Below are 21,364 nucleotides of genomic sequence, written 5' to 3'. Positions count from 1 at the left end.
GCAGAACTGTGAGCTAATTAAACCTCTTTTCTGATAAATTACCCAGTCTCAGGTATTTCTTTATAGCAATGCAAGAATGGCCCGAAGCAAAAGTCTTACATTTATGAGTTTGGTGCTTCCACAAATACTGCATCACCCTGAGATCAGAAATAGGGTAACGTATTTTCATCCTTTTTTTTTTTTTTTTTTTTGACAAATGAGGAAATTGAAGCTTAAAGCTCACAGAGATCAACTGAGGGGGAGCCAGATTGAAAATGCAGGTTTTCTGATTGCAATTCCTAAATGCCTTCCACTAAATTGCGGCAGCATTTTACCTGTCAAGGAAAGCTGCCGCAGTGTGTCATACTTCTTGCAACTCTTAAGTTCTTCTTTGCCAGAATATTCAAATTGATAATTTTAACATAGGACCAATGATCTATTATAACACAAGAAAATAGTAAAAGTAGAGATGGCGCTTTACGTCAATTTTTCTGAGCCATGAATGGGGACCAGAAAAGTGGCAAGATTGTATGTAATCACTACACAGGTAGAGTATAAATACAATTTGATTTGCTTCTGAGCAGCTCTCTTTTTTGAATAAAGACTGCTAACTTTCCCTTGGTCTGACATCTTAATGATGGTTTCAGGACTATTAGGTGGGAGGACATTGATGGTTCACCTTATATATTACAACTTCTGGGAAACAAAAGTTGCTCAAAGAGTATGTCTTACTGATAGATATCTACCATCATCACTTCTGCACAAACAGGATCGGGCATATTTCTTTTTTCTTCTGATCTAGCTCCTTTTTTATCATTAGATAGCTTGATATTTTTCTTGTAACTTTCTTTGTCCGTAAAACTGAAAAACATATGTAAGCAGTAGCTTAAACTTAGTAGACTAATGTCGGAAAGAAGAGAGAACAGAACTATTAGTAAACTCATAAATGTTTATACTTCTAATGTCAAATATAATGACTTATTTATCTGACTGGGCTTTTTTTGTTATTGTTGTTAGACAGAGTCTTGCTCTGTCACCAGGCTGGAGTGCAGTGGCGTGATCTGGGCTCACTGCAACCTTTGGCTCCTGGGTTCAAGTGATTCTTCTGCCTCAGCCTCCTGAGTAGTTGGGACGACAGGCACACGCCACCATGCCCAGCTAATTTTTGTATTTTTAGTAGAGACACGGTTTCACCATGTTGGCCAGGATGGTCTCAATCTCTTGACCTCATGATCCACCTGCCTTAGCCTCCCAAAGTGCTGGGATTAGAGGTGAGAGCCACCGACCCCAGCCCTTGACTTTTTTTTTTTTTTTAAACTGCTGCAGTCATTACATGCTCTTCAAATCGGTTTAGATTTAATATGTAGACATTCTTTTGTCTGCTTCCCCTTCCTACTGACATTTCACATCAACTTAATATTGGCCCTTGGTTTTTCTTTATAATTATCTGTTTGCATCAGGACCCTAATTAATGAATTTGCTAATATTTATTTCCTCATTGTGAACTGAGGTCAAGTTGTTTTTTGCAGCCAAAAAGTCAACATATTTTCATATAGAATTATCTAATCATAAGAGAGTAACAAGGAACAGTAGCAAGACATTTTCTAAGTACTAGAGAAATGTTTAAATCAATTGTATTAATAAATGAAGGTTGACTTGAACAAGAAGGTAAGAAAAACGGTATCTGAAGAGGGGAAATCAAATCTTTTAATATAAAACCAATTGATTTTCAAATGATTTTGAAGGAACTAGCCCCTACATTTGAGAAACTATAGGCCAGGTTATACATACTTAAAAAAATGCAGCATGATTTTCCATAGGTCTCTATAGTTTTTGCATGTCTTAGCAAGACAGTAACGACCCTTTGTTCCACATTATTTTTTCAAGAATGTTTATATAGAGAATAGCCTTAGAAGAGGGAAGTAGTGTCTCCCTCTGTAGAAAAACGACAGGCATGCTTACTGCCCACTATAAAAATTTGGGTTACCTAAGCTTGAAGTTCTCTGCTCCTGCACAGTCGCTGGTGTGTGCACCCATTCATCAGGACCCATTTGGATCAGCCCCGTGGGATTTGGAGATAAGCAGAATCGATGCTAATGTGCTGGTGCTCATACTGCTTGTGGGGCCATCAGCAACAATATTCTTTGTGACCCAGCAGTTTTTCCTCTTCTACTGTCATCCATGAACTCTTGCAAGCTACTTTATTAGCTCGAAAGCAAAGTAGTATCTCACAGCCTTCACAGTTCTTGACAAGCCAGTAGCTGAGAAGAAAGCAATTTAACTCAGTGCTTTTCATTAGCCAGAGGCTGTGGTAGGCAGAATGCCTCTTCAAAGATGTCTGTACCTTACTCCCCTGAACCTGTGGCTAAGTTACGCACATGGCAAAGGAGAATTAAATATGCAGATGGAATTAAGGTTGCTAATCAGATAAACGAATTACCTTAGATAATTGGAGTGGGCTCAATATTATCACAAAGGTTCTTTGAATGTGAAATAGAGACACAGAAGAGTCAGTGTCAAAGTTGGAGGGAGAACTGAAAATGCTACACTGCTGGCTCTGAAGATAGAGGAAGGGTCCCACAGGCAAAGATTATAGGTGCTCTCTGGAAGCTGGAAAAAGCCAAAGCCCAGATCCTCCCTTAGAGTCTATCCAGGGAATTTAACCCTGAAGACGTCTTTGATTCTAGCCCAGTCAGATCCATTTTGGACTGTAAGTTAATAAACTGTGTTCTTCAAACCACTAAATTTGTAGGAATTTGTTAGAAATTTCTAGTTAACCATAGAAAACGAATACAGAGAAGACAGTGTTAAAAATTTCAGACTAATAAGGTTTTGTGTCTTTTCTCATTGCCGATCTGGTTTATGCTTATCTTTCGGATTTCAGCGGAAACATTCAGTCTTTTCTGAGAGGTCCTGTCCTCTCTTTCTGAAGTAGTCCGCTGCTATTATTCTCTATCATTGGACTGTATTTCCTTTTTTGTAGCACTTTCCACAAATTGCAATTAAAATAAAATTTTATTGTAATTTTTATGCACCTAAAATATCACATATATATATGTTTTAAGTTACGATTGACAGTTATCTCTTTGTCTTTTGGGTGAAAGTCTATCCCTAATTCTAAGACTATGTTCTTCTTACATTTTTAGCTTAAAATGTTCTTTAAATGAAATAGTGTTGTTAGAAAATAGTAGTTCACATTTTAAAAATTTTTCTTGCTTTTCTAACAAAATATGACAAGCTATGTTTATCCTTATTTTTTCAAAATGGTACTGATTACTGATCTAAAAAATTTGTGAAGCACAGCTCTCGACTCTGTCAGATGCCATGTATTGCCACCGTACATTGTTCTTCCTTTACTGGAACATGTTTTATTTCCATTGCATTCTCATTTCTGGACTATAGTCTTCTGAAAAGGAGAGAACATGTCTGTTTTGGATTATATCCCCAGAGTTTAACTCTGGGCCTGGCACAGATTAAAAAAATGTTTTGAACGACGTTGAATGAATAAATAAAAACTTCTAAAAGATTACTATGTATATAATGATACTATAAGGATTAAAATCATATGCATCATGCAAACACCCCAAGAACTTGTAAAATAAGCCTGCAGAAGTTATGTATTTGAGACAAAAATTGGGCCATTGCTTTTGTGAAGTGTGGTTCTAAAATTATATTTATACTCCAAAATAGATAACCTCAAAAGGTATTGATACTGCCATTCCTTATACAATTCCCCTGCAACAAAATTCTTTTAGAGCTCAGTAGTAATAAAAAGACTATTTCTTCTCATGGGTCAGTATTCTTCTAAATTAGTAAATGGAGTTAGCTAAATAAATCCCATTTCTCTTTTTACCTTAGCTCTTAGTAAGCACAGAATACCACTTTGTGCTTATTTGGAGTGCTATGGAGCACAGAGCAGTCTTTCTGATTTATTTCATTTTTCTCTTTCCTGTCCTGCTTTCTTTGTTCCTTCTCTATTCAATCCCCACCCCCAACTTTTTTTTTTTTGCATTTCTTTTTTTTTTTTTTTTTTTGAGACGGAGTTTCGCTCTTGTTACCCAGGCTGGAGTGCAATGGCGCGATCTCGGCTCACTGCAACCTCCTCTTCCTGGGTTCAGGCAATTCTCCTGCCTCAGCCTCCTGAGTAGCTGGGATTACAGGCACGCGCCACCGCGCCCAGCTAATTTTTTTTTGTATTTTTAGTAGAGACGGGGTTTCACCATGTTGACCAGGATGGTCTCGATCTCTCGACCTCGTGATCCACCCGCCTCGGCCTCCCAAAGTGCTGGGATTACAGGCTTGAGCCACCGCGCCCGGCCCGCATTTCTTTAACTCTTATTTTAGTTATACTTGCTTTATATGGTAACTCATCACAAGAACTTTCTGAAAAATAATTGAAGTGCTACCTGGCTTAATCACTGATGAACCGAAGCCCAAATATTTGAGTTTTCATAATTGCTAGGCTAGTTCTGCATTCTCTTTTGTATATTTTGTCCAATTTTATCACCATAAGGACAACATCCTCCAAGGGTCATCATCCCTCTAGATATATATGTATAGGAGAAAACAGTACATATAGAGTTTGGAACTATCCACAATTTCAGGAATTGCCTGGGGGTCTTGTAATGTATCTCCTGAGGACAGGTAGACTACTATACTATTGTATTGTTTGTATTTACTGACTTAAAAGATGAACAATGGTTGCCCATTTGGAGGGAAGTTTTGTAGTGGGAGAATGGGGATAGAAAGGAGACATTGTATTATTTTCTATGGCAAATTTTGAACTGTGTAAATGTATTACCTATTCAAAAAAAAATGAATGAGTAATTTAAAATGGATAAAACAAAAGCAGCAAGTGGCCCGGCACATCTCCTCCTTGTGACAGTCACGCTGTGTGGGTGTGAGCTGATGGTTTACGGGAGAATCTCCCTGTGCTTATTCCTGTCCTCAGGATGCATTGACAGAGAGGTCGCAATTCCACCACGGGCACCTACACCCCTCTTGAGCTTCAGTGGAGCCTCTGGAATTCATTTTCATCTTTTCATGTTTCTCCTTTCACAGCCCAAATTAACAAGTGGCAGTGGGCAGCAACTGTGTGATTCTTAAATGGATGTCCCCACATAGAAGCTGGTGTTCTCTGAATGCTTCTTTGAAGAACTGTGCCAAAATTAATCAGCCCACAAACAGCAGTCTGGGTCCTATTTTGGAATGCACTCCCAGTGTTCATGCCACTAAAGCTGAGAGAAACATACAGGAACTCACTTTTAAAGTATCTGTGAGGATACCTCTCTATGAGAGCCAGAAAAATTCTGACCGGGCCCCTTGGCGTCAGCGATGGTCTCCTATCACCTCACAGTGTTACAGCACAATATTTCATTGACTTCTTTTGCTTAACTGGATTCTTGATTGCTGTTTTCATAACCCCAATAAGTAATAGGATATTCAGTACATTTCTCACTTAAGGCTAGTATTAGGGCTGAGCTATTTTAAACCAGTTTGGATATATTTATTTGGTCCATTGCTGAATGGAGTTTTAAAGTCATAAAATAATTGAAATAAAAACAAAAGAACTAACTGGTCTGAAGCTACCAGCTTTCAACGTTGACACACTAAAAAGGCATCAGAAAGTGTGAATATAGTTTCATTAGTTTTCACTTCTCATCATTCTGCTTGCTATTTTAAAGTATTTATTTGTGTGTTTAAAACTGTACATGCCAACAGATAATTATCATCCTTATCTCACAGCCGGTTCTAGGAAACCTCCAAAATACAGTGTATTAAAAGCACAGATCACATAAACAGCACACACACACACACACACACACACACACACACACACACAGAGAAAGAGAGAGAGAGAGAGAGAAAATTCTTGTTTATCGATAGTTAAAATTAATTTTTAAAACACAAGGTAAATAAGAGTGGCTACTACATTAAAAAGATGTGCTTCCCACTGTAGGTACTGGTATGTTTCCTCTGAAGTAGTCATAAACAATTATTTAATAATGTTTCAAATATCAAAAACAAGAGAAAAATTCAATAAATATAAATGAACATGTCAAAATACACAAACAATCTTGCTGACAAACTTTACAGGTGTATTATAAAAGCAATTATCTTCATAGCAGTTTACATAATTCTAATAAACTTTACACGTTTTCTATTAGTGCTGTATGTACATAGGAGAAATGATGCAGGAGAGGTACAAGTAACTAAAGCAGGAAAATTACCCTTAGACTTTATTGGGTATGAAAGCCTCCTTTCTTTTTTTCCTTTAGGCTAAGGTTTGCTGAGCTTTGAAGAAGACTTTCAGGGCAAGTGGATTACATATTGACCTCACCCTGGCCTAGACCACTGACCAACTGGAATTGGCAGAGGGGGGAAGAAATACTTGCTGCCCCAAGCAAGTATTTCTTTGAATGAGACACTCCAAAAGCCTCATTCCAATGGTGCTGGAAATCTCTCCTCTCACTGCTACTCACTCTCATTTACGGGGCAATGTAAGCAAATTACTCCATAGCCTAATCAAAAGGTTGAATATTCTCTCCACCTTCAACTTAAGCTGGGTTCTCAAAGGAGGGCACATCGCCGGCAGTCTGTCACTTGGAGGTTTGTGTCTTTCCTGTCCCTTAGTACAGTATCGCAGAACGCTATGTCATCTGGATAGCCTACCGTCTCTGACCCTTCCACAATTTCAAGTGTCTTTATAGCAGTGCCTGACTCCTCAGTACCAATTTCCATGCTAGTTCATTCTTGCATTGCCATAAAGAAATACATGAGGTTGGGAAATTTGTTAAAAGAAGAGGTTTAGTCGGCTTACAGCGCTACAGGACTTACAGGAAGCACGGTGTTGGCATCTACTTCTGGTGAGGCCTCAGGTGGCTTTCAATCACGACAGAAAGTGAAGCAGGAATAGGCACGTCACATGGTAAGAGCAGGAGCAAGTCAGGCGGAGGTGCCAGAAATTTTTAAGTAACCAGATCTCTTGAGAAATCACTATATTGAAGACAACACCAAGCTGTGTGGGATCCGCCCCCATGACCCAAAGGCCTTCCACCGGTTCCCACCACCAGCATTGAGGATTCCATCTCTGCATGAGATTTGGAGAGGACATTCAAACCTTATCACTTTTCTTTCCATCTGTCTCCAGACCCCCATCCTTTTAAACATCCTTGGAGATTTCACCCTTTCAATCGTATTTTCATTTACTTATTCCCTCTCTCCATGGGCTATTTCAATATAATAATGGCCCGTGTTCATATTCTGAAGGAATTTAAAGATCAGTCCATCATTCTACATTTCCCTTGGGCTACTGTCCCATCTCTACTTCTCCTTTTAAAGCAAATCTATAGGCCGTGCTGTTCACTTCTTTTTCCAAACTTAGCTTCTGGAAGTTGGCTTTGTTCAGAAAAACTGTGCCCTGCAAGACCAGTTTTCCCTTGGGAACAAACAATAAAATCATCTTATAATTTCAGATGGTGGTCTATCTTTTTAACATGGGTCATTGAAACTGCATCATATGCTCCACCGTATAATGAGTGCAAAGACTAATTGTACCAATCCATAAAATTTGGTGTGAATTTATGCTTGCTAAGTATTAGACTGCATCCCGAACACATAGTAACATAGTCTAAATTTTCAGGTCAGAACTATTTCATCCCTGGCCTTGTTAAACTACAGGGTGTTCAGGTCCATTTTTGCGAAAGGAGGCTTCCTGGTTGGGTTTCAGTGATAACCATTTAAACTGTTCTCTCCAAAGACCCTTGACAGTCAAACAGCTTATTCTTTACTCTTAAGGCAACTTCTAGAAACTCTGTAACTAGCAATTTCCCCAAAACCTCCAGTCCATGGGGAGTGATGTCTTGTGGTTTTCTCTCAATTAATTTCTTAATCTCAGCTATAGTCCTTTCTGAATTATCCACATTTCTCCAAAATCCTTTCCTCATCCTTCTTTTACTTTGACAGTTCAGGTGGCTTCAAGTACTGGTGACTCCTCATTGTCTGTTTTTGGTCATGAACTTTCTCCTGTGCTTCTTGCATGTTTCTAGCCAACAAATGTGCTGCTCCCACTGGGCCTGCCAGCAGCTTTCCCATGCAACATATCCAGCATTGCACTCACTAACTCCACAGATTTCCCTCCCTCCCTCCCTCCGTCTGTTCTTTTCTTCCTTCCTTCCTGGAAAATCATACTCATTTTCCTTCCCCTCTCCCTTTCAACTTTTCCATTTAGCTATTTATGTTTTGAGGTTCACTCCAAAATCCTATCTTTTCTATTGGTACTTCATGTATCTTTATCTATGTGTCTTTAATAGGGCCCATAAGAGTTTCCAACCCACTGGTTGGTTGTGAGAATTAGATAGGTCAATAGAGACCTATTCTTTTCTTCCTTCTTTCCCTTCCTTCTTCTTTTCTTCCTTCCTTCCTTTCTTCCTTCCTTCCTTCCTTCTTCCTTTTTTCCTTTTTCTCTCTCCTTTCTTCTCTATCTATATTTCTACTTATAGATATAGATATAGCTGGATACATAAAAGAAACAAAGTTTTTACAAAGTAAAACTTACCTTCCAATGTTCAGTGAACTCTGATTTTTTTTTATCGTGTTCGATTTTTATTCTATTTCATTTCTTTCTATGATTTCAGTTAAACATAATGCTGATTTCAATCCGTGAAATTGATTTGACCACCCAACAATGGGTAATAAGTCAGAGACTGAATACTATATTTTCTCTATATATACACTGGAGTGATAAGGCAAAATTAAAAATCAGACTTCATCATTCCCCACGTTGATCCTTTCTGAAGGCGTTTAGTTGCCTACTGTATAAAATCTCCCAAGGCATGCATGGCCCCTGACAACCTGCCAGCTTTTTCAGCTGCATTTCTCCCTATTCATTCTTCCTTTCATTTATTACCCTAGCAATACCCAACTCCTTCCTATTTTACCCTGGTGTTTTCTCTTTCTATTCTCCCATACCTTTACCTCTCTAGCTGTTTTTCCCTAAAATCGACACTTGGATCATGGCAAATAAAATGTCTACTATAAGCAGAATATTTCAGATGTAACTAAAGAATAAATAAAGAGCTGTGATCTTGGGGTTGAAGTCCTATGCTTCCTGTAGCCCCCATAGTAATAAGCACAGCGTTGCTAACGTACTGACTACTCAGTAAATATTTTTTATGTCCTTTGCTGATTTCCAATGGATCTGATCGTCACTACTTCCCTGCCCAAGAACTCACTTGTTGCCTACATCACCAATTCCAATGTCTCTTCCTGGTTTAGATCCTCCAGAATCTCACTATCCATCCACCTTATTTTATAATAATGTCTTTCTCTGGCTTGCTCATCTCTTTGCTGCCCTTCTGTTTTATGCTTCTTTCCCCAAGTTCACCATCCTTTTAGTAATGTTTCACACATCGTACTCATTTTCCTTCTGTTCTCCCTTCCTACTTTTCCATTTAGCTATTTATGTTTTGGGGTTGACTCCGAAATCCTATCTTTTCCATTGGTACTTCATATATTTTTATCTATGTATCTTCAATAAGGATAATAAGAGTTTCCAAGCGACTGGTTGGTTGTGAGAATGAAATAGGTCAATAAGAAAAAGTGCCTGCCACACAGTTTGTGTTCATACATGTATATCATAGACCCCATTGAACCTCCTCATCCTAATCCTTTGTTCTATATAGCCATTGCCCATCACTGAACACTTAATAGATTTCTAATTGTCTTAAGACTTCTTTCTAAAAACTGACTCCACATTTCCTGAAAACCAAAGCCCTGTCATATCACATCCTCTTACCCCAATGTCACTCTTACAGTGAGAAAGTAGTGACTCAATAATCTATGGTTGATTTCTTATAATTTGCTCTGTAAAATCAATGATTAATTATTCATAGATTAGTATCATCACTATAATCATCATCATCCATCCAAACAAATCCTCTAGGAGGTATTTATTTATAGCTATGAAATATATTTTAGTAGTGGCATTCAAGTATATATGAATCTGGTGTTGTAGTTACCCATAACAATCTTACAAAACAAGGAAACTACGCTGATTGCAATGAAAACATGTCTCTCTCTCTTTTTTTTTAACTCCCTGAGTAGCTACATCCTATTCTCTGATAGAAACAGAATCATCTCTTAGGCAGAAAAGAAGTCTTCCCTATTTTAGTGAATGTCAAATGAGGCAAAAGAAGAGTTACATAATTAAGTAGAAATTGAAATGAAATTTTCCTTTAATATTTTTTTAGATAATCTGAATTGAAAAAGCAATGGCAACTTTACGCTGCCTTACATTTCTGTGAACACATTAAAGTGTATCTCATCTACTCACTGTTTCAGAGTCTGTTTAAATATGACATTGTACGTGTATGAAGGCTGGAATGGGGTGCATGACAGAGGAAAGAGAGGGAATTGCTGTTTTGAAGTCTATTTGGTTTCAGTAGACTTGTAATGCATTTGGAAAGTTATAGATAGTGGATAGTGGAAGAAATGTTTAGCAACATGATCTAATACTTAAGTCCGAATCATCTGACTTAAATTTTTCCGGTTGTCGGCCCCAGTCTTCAAATTAATTACAAATTATGAATTAATTAGGATTGTGTAAGACTTCATGACAATTGGTTAGGTTTTGATTCACAAGAATCACAGAGTTAACTATATTTAAAATTTTCACTAACATTTACTGTCATTTAAATCAAATAAATAATGTTTGTAAACTGCAAACTATGAAAATAATCCTACTGATGAAAAAGATCTTTCTCAATGTCCTATGGATTAATTGTTCAATTTTGTGAAGTCTTCACTTACGGGATGAATTTAAAGTTTCAGAACCACTGGACCACGGTCAGTTATCAGTCTGTTTTTTAGTATTAATAGAAAAGTAGTCATTAAGTAAGTTAATTTACTTTCGAAATGAATATGTGATTATTTTCAGTATAAATTTTCAGAGTAAATTTTCACAATAATTTACATTTTTCTGTAATATTTTTAAATCGCTTTGTATGTTTATTACTTCTCTTAATTACCTTTTAAAAGTCACCCATGGATTAAAACTTATTGTGATTTTAAAAGAGAAGGAAGCGATGAATATTTTCAATGCTAGTGGTTCTCAGTGTTAAGCTGCTCCTAAATCAACCTGGGATCTTAAAAATACCAGTGCGCCAGGCATGATCATTGTCTGGACCCCAGATAATTGTATTAGACTCTCTGTGGGTTTGGGCATCTGTGTGTATCTAATAGCTCCCCAGATGATTGTAATTATAAAGTCATATGTTGTGTGTAATAGTGTTTTGGTCAATGACATACCATATATATGACAGTAGCCCCATAAGATTATAATGAAGCAGCCCTATACAGGTGTGCCATTTTTTATTTTTCATACCATATTTTCACTATATATTTTCTATGTTTAGATACACAAATACTATTGTGTTACAATTGCCTAAAGCACTCAATACAATAACATGCTGTATAGGTTTGTAGCCTAGAAGCAGTAGGCTCTACCATATAGCCTAGGTGTGCAGTTAACTATGCCATCTAGGGTAGTGTGAGTGCAGTCTATTATGTTTGTACAATGGCAAAATCGCCTAATGACACAGGACCATCTGAATAAAAAGCCTCAACAGTAAGGACGAGCGGCCCTTCAAATTGAGGAATTGCCCCAGATATGTCTCCTCTTACTCATCCCTTTTTAATAATACTGTGCCTGAAAAATATTTTGTTCCTTTAATGAATAATCAACTCTCCTCTATGTATCTTAAATCTTCTAATTTGTTTGGTTTTTTTTTTTTTTTTTAGCTCCACTGGGGTTGGGATGATAACCACTGAAGGCAAATAAATTACACTAAAATATGTTGGATATCTCTAAATGTCCACTTAAAGGACACATTTCAGAAAAAAATCTTTTAAAATATAAACAATAACATACTAAACTAAAAATAAAAATACGTAACCCTAAAATGTAAATGGAAGTCTTGGAATTCAGGTAAGCAAGACCTGATTCCTTGTCTCTACACTTTGGCTCCTTGAGGGCAGAAACTGTATTTTATTTATATTTGCATTATGCCAGGTTGAAATGGCTGGTAAATGCTCATGATATTAACATACTTTTTTCTTATAATGGCAAATTCTAATTTTCTAGATATTTGTATTATTTAATCAGTGTTTAATTGTTAGAAGGTATAATTAAACTCATTGATGATAAAAATGTATGTAATAATAATTCTCTTATTTTTTTAGGTTAAAGCGGAAATGTATTTCATATTTTCCTACCATGTAAATTTGCTAACATTTTTGAAATTTTTAATCATTAAATACTTATTAGTTATGGTGCCCCCGTATGGAACAAAGATGACACCAATCAAGTTAAAATCTGAAATGTCTAATGTTGAACATGCAGAATTCACAGTCAGTTAACACTTGACAACTAGGAAACAGTGGGCTATCTCTAGAATAACAATGTGTGCATTGAAGTGAAGGCTTGTATTTGTGCGAGAGTTAATGGTTCAAAATAGTGTTTGGTTTAGATCACTGCTTCTCAAGGGAAAATAAAGTGGAAAATGATGCATTACTTTGTCCTTTGCTTTGGATAAATTTTAAATATAATTAAAAGAAGAGTAGAATTGTTAATGCTAAAGGCTTTCTGCTGTGGATGTTAAAAAATGTTGGTAAACACATAGCTGGGCAAAATCCTTTGGAATGTTAAAGCTTTAAATTAAACACATACCATACGGAGAAATGAGGTACTTGAGAAGTACAGTGACAACTTGTACATGAATTTAGATTTCATTATGATTTTCAATAAAGAGTTCTTGATATTCTGTGTGAAAGTACCTTACTATGTGTCATTTATACTTAATGGCATTCTAAGGTGCTAGGAAATTTGCTCAAAGTCATAGCATCAAATGCGGCATCAAACACAGATAATCTGATTCTAAATTCAGTGCCCTGTCGATCACAGCTCTGGACCCCTGCAGCCACTTAGGACTGTATGAGCTCGTTCTTACTGCTAATTTCCTAGAGAGGCAATGACAGCCACTTGAGAACCTATGGTGGTTTGGCACAAATCCTTCTCAGAGTTGTCCCCGGACCAGCATTATGAACAATCATTTGGGGATTTACCTGAAATGAGGCATCTAGTGTCCCACTACAAACATAATGCATCTGAATCTGCATTTTTAACAAGATTACTATGTAATTTTTATGCACATTACAGTATGAAAAGCAGAAATGTAAAGAAGTCCAGATGTAAATCAGTGGACTTGAATTCCATCTCAGCTCTGCCACAGACTGGCCGTGGCACTTTAAGTAAGTTGTGTAATTCTTTACAGCATCAGTTTATCTGTAAAATGGGGATGGTAATATCTACCTTAGAGAGAGTTATGGCAATGACTGTACGAATAAAAATGCATGGAACCCTGCAGGAGTTTAAGAAATGCAAACTGAATTCACATGCAAATCCACAGATGTGTAATAAGACAGCTCAGGCACTCAGAGAATTTGGGGAACCCCCAAATTTCTGGTTATGTTGCACCAAAGAAATACCTGTGCTAGAATTTATTTAAATTAAGCTGTCTGAGATATCTACAACATTTTTTGTGCCCTAGAGAGTTGCTACAGAGTTATTCTCAGCAGAGTAATTATAGGTGAGGCTGCCCTATAATGAGATATCTTTTCTACTTCATTAAATAAACCCCCTTGAATGGGCTCCAAAATGGACCTGCCTTATACCAAATTCCATTATCTTGAAAGTAATCTCATAAGAAGGCCCTGGTGTGGGTTCAATCATGCTGGATACCTAACATTTACCATAAAGGAAATGTGTTCTAGACCAGTGATTTCCGAAAGCTGGTTCTCAGACCAATATTTCACAGATCCAAAGGAAAATGAAAAATAAAGACAACATAGCTTTTCTGAAAATTAAAATATAACTATTTTTAAAATATCCTTCATTCTGAGAGTATGGCCTTTCTCTTTCTTTTTATCTTCCTTTCTAACTTTTATGTGTAAAACTGCTCCATATTTTATGATTCAATGGTGGTAATAGAAGGTAATTTCTGTAATGTTCCTGTACAATACAAATGCAATGTCAACCCACTCTCCCCCTACACACACTTAAAACATTTTTTAATGGATCCTTGAAATGCAAAAATTTTGAACTATTGTTATAGAAACACCTGCTTAAAAGGAAATTCTTTCCTATAAAATCAATGTTGGACATACAAAATTTTAAATTACAAAATGTAGGGACCAAACTACGAAGTGTTAATTGGAGGGCGAATCTGTTCTGTGTAGGCATATCACAGAGTGGAGTGCTCCTCAAACTGCGATGTGCACAAGGACCATCTGGGATTTGTTAAAATGCAGATTCTGATTCTGCAGGTCTGGCAAGGTCTGGAATTTTGAATTTCCAACCAACTCGCACATAGAGTAGCAGAGGCATACTGGGGAGCCCTGAAACCAGACAACCGGATCCTCACTCCTCTACTTCTAGCTTTCGACCCTTGAGCAAGTTACTTAACCTGTCCACCCGTGGTTTTCTCGTTAGCAGCACAATAATAATAACACTATTCTCTCATTGGCTTGTTTTGAGAATAAAATGGAATAATGAATGTAAATATTCCCAGAATGTAAAATATAGTACCTGACATACACAAAGAGCTCCATAAATGTGAGTTATTACTTTAACTTCACAGATCAGTGACTGAAGAGCCACGATATTAAAAAAAGGATTAGCACCTCAAGGGGTTCCTGCACGATAAAATCGGAAGAATTGAAAGTTCTGGTTAATAATGGATGGGCCTTGTTCTGTCTTCTTTGATGGATTTAGTGGGATTGTTTGAAGCTGTGAATCTTGAAGGATACATGTAGATTTGTTCTAATTCAGAAGATGGAAGCCTCTTAATTATTAGGCTCCTATGAGTACGGTTAAAATAATGGTATTGTGTAAGCTGCGTGCCACAGAGTTAGAAAAACCTTTGATAATTTCTCGAGTGTTATTTCTGTGACCAAAAATATGATTACCACATCTTCTGTCCTTTATGTTTTCCTAATTTATTACTCTCTTCCTACATTTTGTTGACAGCCAAGCGATTTGTAACTTAGTAGTATGTGTTGCATAACATGCAAATACAACTATCTGAGGCCAGTCATGTATTTTTTAATAGAATCTCGACTGGTTTTGTTGTGGCTAAATTTGTCTTTTTAAAATCGCAGGGAATAGTATCTAGGCATGACCATATAAAATAATATGAATTTGTGTTTTTATCTTCAGCTCACACCTTTTGCCCTATTGGTTTAGCTTCTGGTGCGAATACAAACGTAAGAGCAAATAATGACCGTTTTTAATGTAACTTGCGAAAGATTGGTGAGGTGGTCATAGAGCTAAGGACCAACCTGACCCAAATAACAGGTTCACTTTTATACAGTAAAAAGAAAGCATGCAAAAATAAGTTATTTCATTGAGCATGTTTACATACACACCTGCTATGCTACAAAATCCTGAAAGACCAAAGTCGACAGGTTTTTGGAAGTTAAACTGTTGTCTTCTGAATCATTGCGTACCATTTGATCTTAATCATTATAAAATGTTATCATAAATTTACCTATCTAGTTAGTGACTATGTCATGAAAGCAAAAGGAGTTAGTACTTTGTCAAGAGCACAAAGGAAACTAACACATAAACATTCCTAATAAACCCATTCCTAATGGGTTTATTAGATGCATTGGAAATTATGATGTCACTGAATAAATATTTAAACGCCTCCTGGGCCTTCGCTCAGTTCTTACTTTTCTGCTTCTTTTTTGTGGCCTCACCTTTAACCACAACCAGTCCTCCAAACGCTCTTACAGCTGACTTTGTACCACATATTTGGCGACCATTCCAAATGTCTCGGCTGGGTGCGGTGGCTCATGCCTGTAATCCCAGCACTTTGGGAGGCCGAGGCAGTTGCATTGCCTGAGGTCAGGAGTTACCAAGACCAGCCTGGTCAACATGGCAAAACGCTGTGTCTACTAAAAATACAAAAATTAGCCGGGTGTGATGGCGGACTCCAGTAATCACAGCTACTCAGGAGGCTGAGGCAGGAGAATTGCTTGAACCCGGAAGACGGAGGTTGCAGTGAGCCCAGATTATGCCACTAAACTCCAGCCTGCGTGACAGAGCAAGTCTCCGTCTCAAAAAAAGAAAAAAGTCTCACAACACTTCCCAGATAACAAGCCTTCTATGGGAGAGATGTTACTTATCTGTCAGTACCTATTTTCTTCTTTCTCAGTAATAGAACTTCTGAATGTTTTAGCCATCTGGAATAAAGACTGTATTTCTTAGCCTCCCTTGCAGGTATGTGTGGCCGCATGAATAAATTCTGGTTAATGGCAAAAAAAAAAAAATGAAAACGTTGGGTGCAACTTCTGTGAAATGTGCTCATGGAGACACTGTGTGCCTCTCTTTCCTTTTTTTCATTTTTGGCTGGCTAGATTGTATATTTGATGACACCAGCAGGAACAGTTATCTTGGATCATGAAGTCAAAGCCACTTCTTAGGAAATAAAATAAAACCTGGCACCCTGATCCTTATACCATGTCAGCCATGACTACCAACATTTATGTATGAGAGAAACAAACTTCCACCTTCCTTTGGACACTGTTATTTTGCAGCCAAACCTAACCCTAATGTATACACGCTCAAATACTTCCTGTTGCATCTATCAAGGGTGATCATTATCATTATGCCTTTGGCCTCTGTCACCTATCCTGTCTTATTCAAAGCCACATTAGGACTTAAGGAAAAGGGAGAGATGCCTTAAACGATCCCCGAGAGCACTCAGAATTAATAAAGTTAAGTTTAGAAGCTAAATTCAGAAAAGGAGAGGCTAAAAACGCTACAAATCTTTTCTATTTCCAGTACCTTTGTCTTATTAATAGACATTCTAGCTACGATTTCAAAGTTAATTCCCTAGATAATTAGACAAAAGCTAGGCCAGACGTCTAAGTTTTGGTTTCCGAATAATTATTTTTGCTAATTCTCAGTAATTAGTGTCAGCATCCAAAACTGGCCTAAAAACCCTGGGAGAGAGAGAGAGAGAACAGGAGAGAGAAAGAGGGAGTGGGGAATGAGCGAAAGAGAAATACAAGCATTATCCAGTACAGTATTTTATATATATATATATATATATATATATATATATATATATATATATATATTTTTTTTTTTTTTTTTTTTTTTTTTTGAGACTGAGTCTTGCTCTGTTGCCAGGCTGGAGTGCAGTGGCGTGATCTCGGCTCACTGCAACCTCTGCTTCCTGGGTTCAATTCTTCCAACTCAGCCTCCTGGGTAGCTGGGACCACAGGCGTGTGCCACCACGCCCGGCTAGTTTTTTTTTTTTTTTTTTATTTTTAGTAGAGACGGGGTTTCACCATGTTGACCAGGATGGTCTCGATCTCTTGACCTTGTGATCCGCCCACCTTGGGCTCCCACAGTGCTGGGATTACAGGCGTGAGGATTAATTTTAGGATTAACAAAATCTGATTCAAATTTTATAATTTTGAGCACTGTTTTATGGAAAACTGGGTATTTTTTTTTTTTTTCAGTTAACGCAAGTATCTTTTCCATTTACCTAGACTTAATTTGAAGCTTTTACAGTAGCTAAGAAAAGATACTCTTCTTTTTTCATGCCAAAATGATTTCCTTTAGCTATAAAATTATACCTTTAACCCTCCCTGTACCGGGAAAATAAAGTTCAGCTGAAGACGGCCCTGGCAGAACTGCCTGGGGTTCTTCGTAAAGTCTTTCATTAGCATCCTTTTCTTAGACAGAGGCTGCTGGGCCTCAGCTTAAAAGACAGAGGGTTCTTTTGGTAGTTTGTGGATAATACAGATTTCTCAGCACTTATTAGAGTTTGGAAATGTACGTAGTGCATCACATTTCCCTTATTTGTGTAGATGTCCCTTTATGAGAGCAGAAAGATTCACAGATGCGTCTATTTGTGTGCTACCTAATTACTTCTGATCTACTCAGGTCTCTTTTTGTGGTTAGTGTCTTTTAAAATATTTAGAAGCACCATTGTCTGGTATCACCTATTAATAATTCATTGTAGTTGTAGTCATTGTAACCTGCAAGTAACAATAAAATAATACTTAACTCTTTAAATCTTCACTGCTTTCACTACAACACGTCACATTCGACTCTTGACTCATGGTCAATTATGCTTTTTGGCATTTTTTTTTTTTTTTTTTTGGAAATAGTCTTACTCTGTTGCCCAGCCTGGAATGCAGTGATGTAATTACTACACCCTTCACTTCCTGGGCTCAAGAGATCCTTTAACCTCAGCCTCCCGAATAGCTAGGTATGCAGGTGGGTGCCACCGTGCCTAGCAAATTTTTACATTTTGTACAGACAGGTTCTCACTATGTTACCCAGGCTGGCCTGGAGTTTCTGGTCTCAGGCAATTCTTTCACCTTGGCTTCCCAAAGTGCCGGGACTACAGGTGCCTGGCCTTTATGGCATCTTTATTTAAATGTTTACCAGTTTGTCTTCCTCATCAGATAGTTAGAGGAAAGGAACCATGTCCTCATGTATTTCTTTTTAAATATCTCCAGTGCCCAGCAGGTAAATATAGTATGCATTAAAATGTCTTGTGTAAGAGAGTTTTGTAAAATGAAATATGAAATATGCACTTATCAATATAGCAAGGCAATGGTGCATACACCTGGGTCCCTCTGTAGGTCCAGCGTGTCAGGAGCTAGCATAATTTTCCCACTACCTATTTTATGTTTTAGTAGTGATTCTGAAGTTTGTTTTAGTCCATAGGCTATTTTTTATGCCAAGATATTCACAGATTTATCTGTTTACAGATAGGAAGATAATTATTCATAAAGATCACTAGAATGGGGAGGAAGGTAAAGTTTAATGGTAAAGAAAAATGGTGTTATTTTGTTTGTAATAAGTATCATGTATAAATTATAAGCACATGCTAAAAAGTAAAGACGGTTATGTTTAATCATGAGGATACTACATATCAAAAGCAGACCATTCAGATACTCATTAACTGCCTATTTCTAGAGAATCTATATTCTACCCACCACCATTGTACTAAAACTTTATGGCTTTTATAGGTGTACATCCAAATTACAAAACCAACTGCATTTAAAAAAGCTATCACCATTCACTTCAGGTTTTGTAAAAAGCATGAGGTATGCTTTTGGGGTTATTTCTATATGTCAAGAGCACACAGGCATATTAATTAGCAGGCATAGCTTATTTGCTTTATGTAAACTAGGAACTGCAAAATTCTGATATTAAATATCCTCACCGCATGATCACTGTTTATTACAGTCTGGTCAGAACCCCTTAAAGTGACTGCAACTTTCCATTTCACAGCTTCCTGTCACCAATCTATATTTTCTTTAATTCCATACCTCAAGTGCTGTTCTGAACTGTCCTGCTGCCATGGCGTATTTCTTCTGTCTATAGCAAGAGCTGGCATCCTTTAAGGCTACCTGAAGCCATTTGTCAATCTGAGGCGGAAAGCTGAAATTAGGTACACTCAGAGGGTCTACTATTTCAGCAGCCTGGTGTGTTGGCTGACTCCCAGGAGACAGGAAGGACTCTACAAACTCATAGCTAACACCCTCTTCATCAACGTAGACCAACTTCATTTCCACATCCATTATGTTCTTTAAGGGGATGCGTGGCAGGGGCATGGTGATTAACTGATTGTCAGCTTCTATTATCTTTGCCTCTTTCTTTCCAGCTGGCTTTTCTTCACCTTCTGCCTTCCGTTTAAAGGCCACTTTCTCTAAATCATTGCTTTGTTTTTCTTTGATGCTTTTTGTCATTTTTGCTCTTTCAGGTGTGATTTCTACCTGTTTATCTCCACAGTTTTTCTTCATCTCTTGTGGCATTTCCGGGATGTTAGGTGGGTGTGCTAAGGTGGACATTTTCTTGCTTGTATTTATCTTTGGAACAAGCTGATCATGATAGGCCCTTTTCACTGCATTTTCCAAACTCCCACTGCTTCCCGCATCCATTGAAGCCCAAAACTCCTGCAGGGGTGAGAAAAAGGAAACGAATTAAGGCAATATTTTGAATTCTAGTGGTTTAGACTACAGTCAAATTCATTTAAAACACTATTTTATTCATTATTAGTATTTGTTGCCTTATAAGTAAAACTGTATTTACATCGTTTACTGACTATTTTACTAGAAGAATGTATGTGTCTGTCTCAAAAGAATTTGTTGTAAGCACATCTAGACATTGTCTTAAAAAATAATCATCTATAGCCAAACAACATCGAATGAACACTTTTATGGGGTACCCAAACTCATTGAATAGGAAAATTTTATACATAGCCACTGAGACAGGAGAATCAAAGTCAATCTATCTCAATATTAATTTCCTCAGAAAGGCAGGTGGTCTAGAACTCATTATAAAATACACTCACCTGAATAAGAGACTTTGGGGTCTGAAGAAACCACAGCCGCTTCCTCTGAAAAGCTTCCAAAAATGTGAGCACAATCTTTCTTAAATTTGTTTATTTTATTACTAATGAAAATCTCAAGTTTAAAAAGCTTATAGACAACTATTTAGAACAGGCTTTAAAGAAGAAGATGATGACCTTCAGCCTTACAGAAACGTGAGCTGAAGACTTATCTTTAGTCTACTGTATTAATATATTTATAGTAATGATATCAGCAATGTACACTATATAAAGATAAGGTATTTTCCTAAAACATTAATGCTCAAAATATATAACTAATAGTCTTTTGATTCCAGGATGCTGCATGCTATGTGTTTCTAGATTTGTTTCAAACTACAAAGTGTTCTAAGATATAATAATTATTTAGTATGGTTGGTTCCTATCTTTTAGGACTTTCTTTTTCACCTATCGCATTCCATTCCGGAAACAACTTTGTGAAGTACATAGGAATAGGTGCCACATTTTGCAAAGAAACTGAGGTTTGGAGAGATTAAGTTGCTTATCCAAGGTCATATTGGTTGGTCATTAGCGACCTACCCATTCAGATTGCTATTACCTTCCTGGGACTGCCCCTCACTAACTCCTAGCCTGGGATACTTCCTCTATAACATGATAATCTTTATATAGCTAATAGACTTGGATCGGACTACAAAGATAAGAGAAAATAGCAAGAAAGAAGGGCTGCATGTAATTAGATAACAATGAGATAAAAGCTAACATTTGTGCTTCCTTCCATCTTCAAGGTCAGTGTCTGACTAAAGATAAAAATCTTGAGTCGCTTTTCAGAATTTATTAATGTTGCTCATTATTTTCATTTGTTTGTTTGGAAGACAGTAGTTTGCCCAAAGAAGACCCTAAAACAAAACACCACATGTTCTCACTCGTAAGTGGGAGTTGAATAATGAGAA

At 37.2% G+C, this 21,364-nt stretch overlaps 1 protein-coding gene across 1 annotated transcript in view; it reads right to left on the bottom strand.

The window, feature by feature from the left end:
- The window catches only part of SPATA16 (spermatogenesis associated 16), a 227,602-nt gene that overhangs the window by 183,077 nt on the left and 23,161 nt on the right, over positions 1 to 21,364 (bottom strand). The window contains exon 2 of the mRNA XM_003925112.3: positions 19,396 to 20,022. Coding sequence (XP_003925161.1) covers positions 19,396 to 20,007 — 612 coding nt within the window. The 5' untranslated portion in view covers positions 20,008 to 20,022. The remainder of the gene's footprint in view (positions 1 to 19,395; positions 20,023 to 21,364) is intronic.

This window comes from Saimiri boliviensis, chromosome 9, assembly GCF_048565385.1.
Source record: "Saimiri boliviensis isolate mSaiBol1 chromosome 9, mSaiBol1.pri, whole genome shotgun sequence".
Lineage (NCBI taxonomy): Eukaryota > Metazoa > Chordata > Mammalia > Primates > Cebidae > Saimiri > Saimiri boliviensis.
The sequence above is the reverse complement of the archived record's forward strand: the minus strand, read 5'-3'. Positions and strand labels throughout refer to the sequence as shown.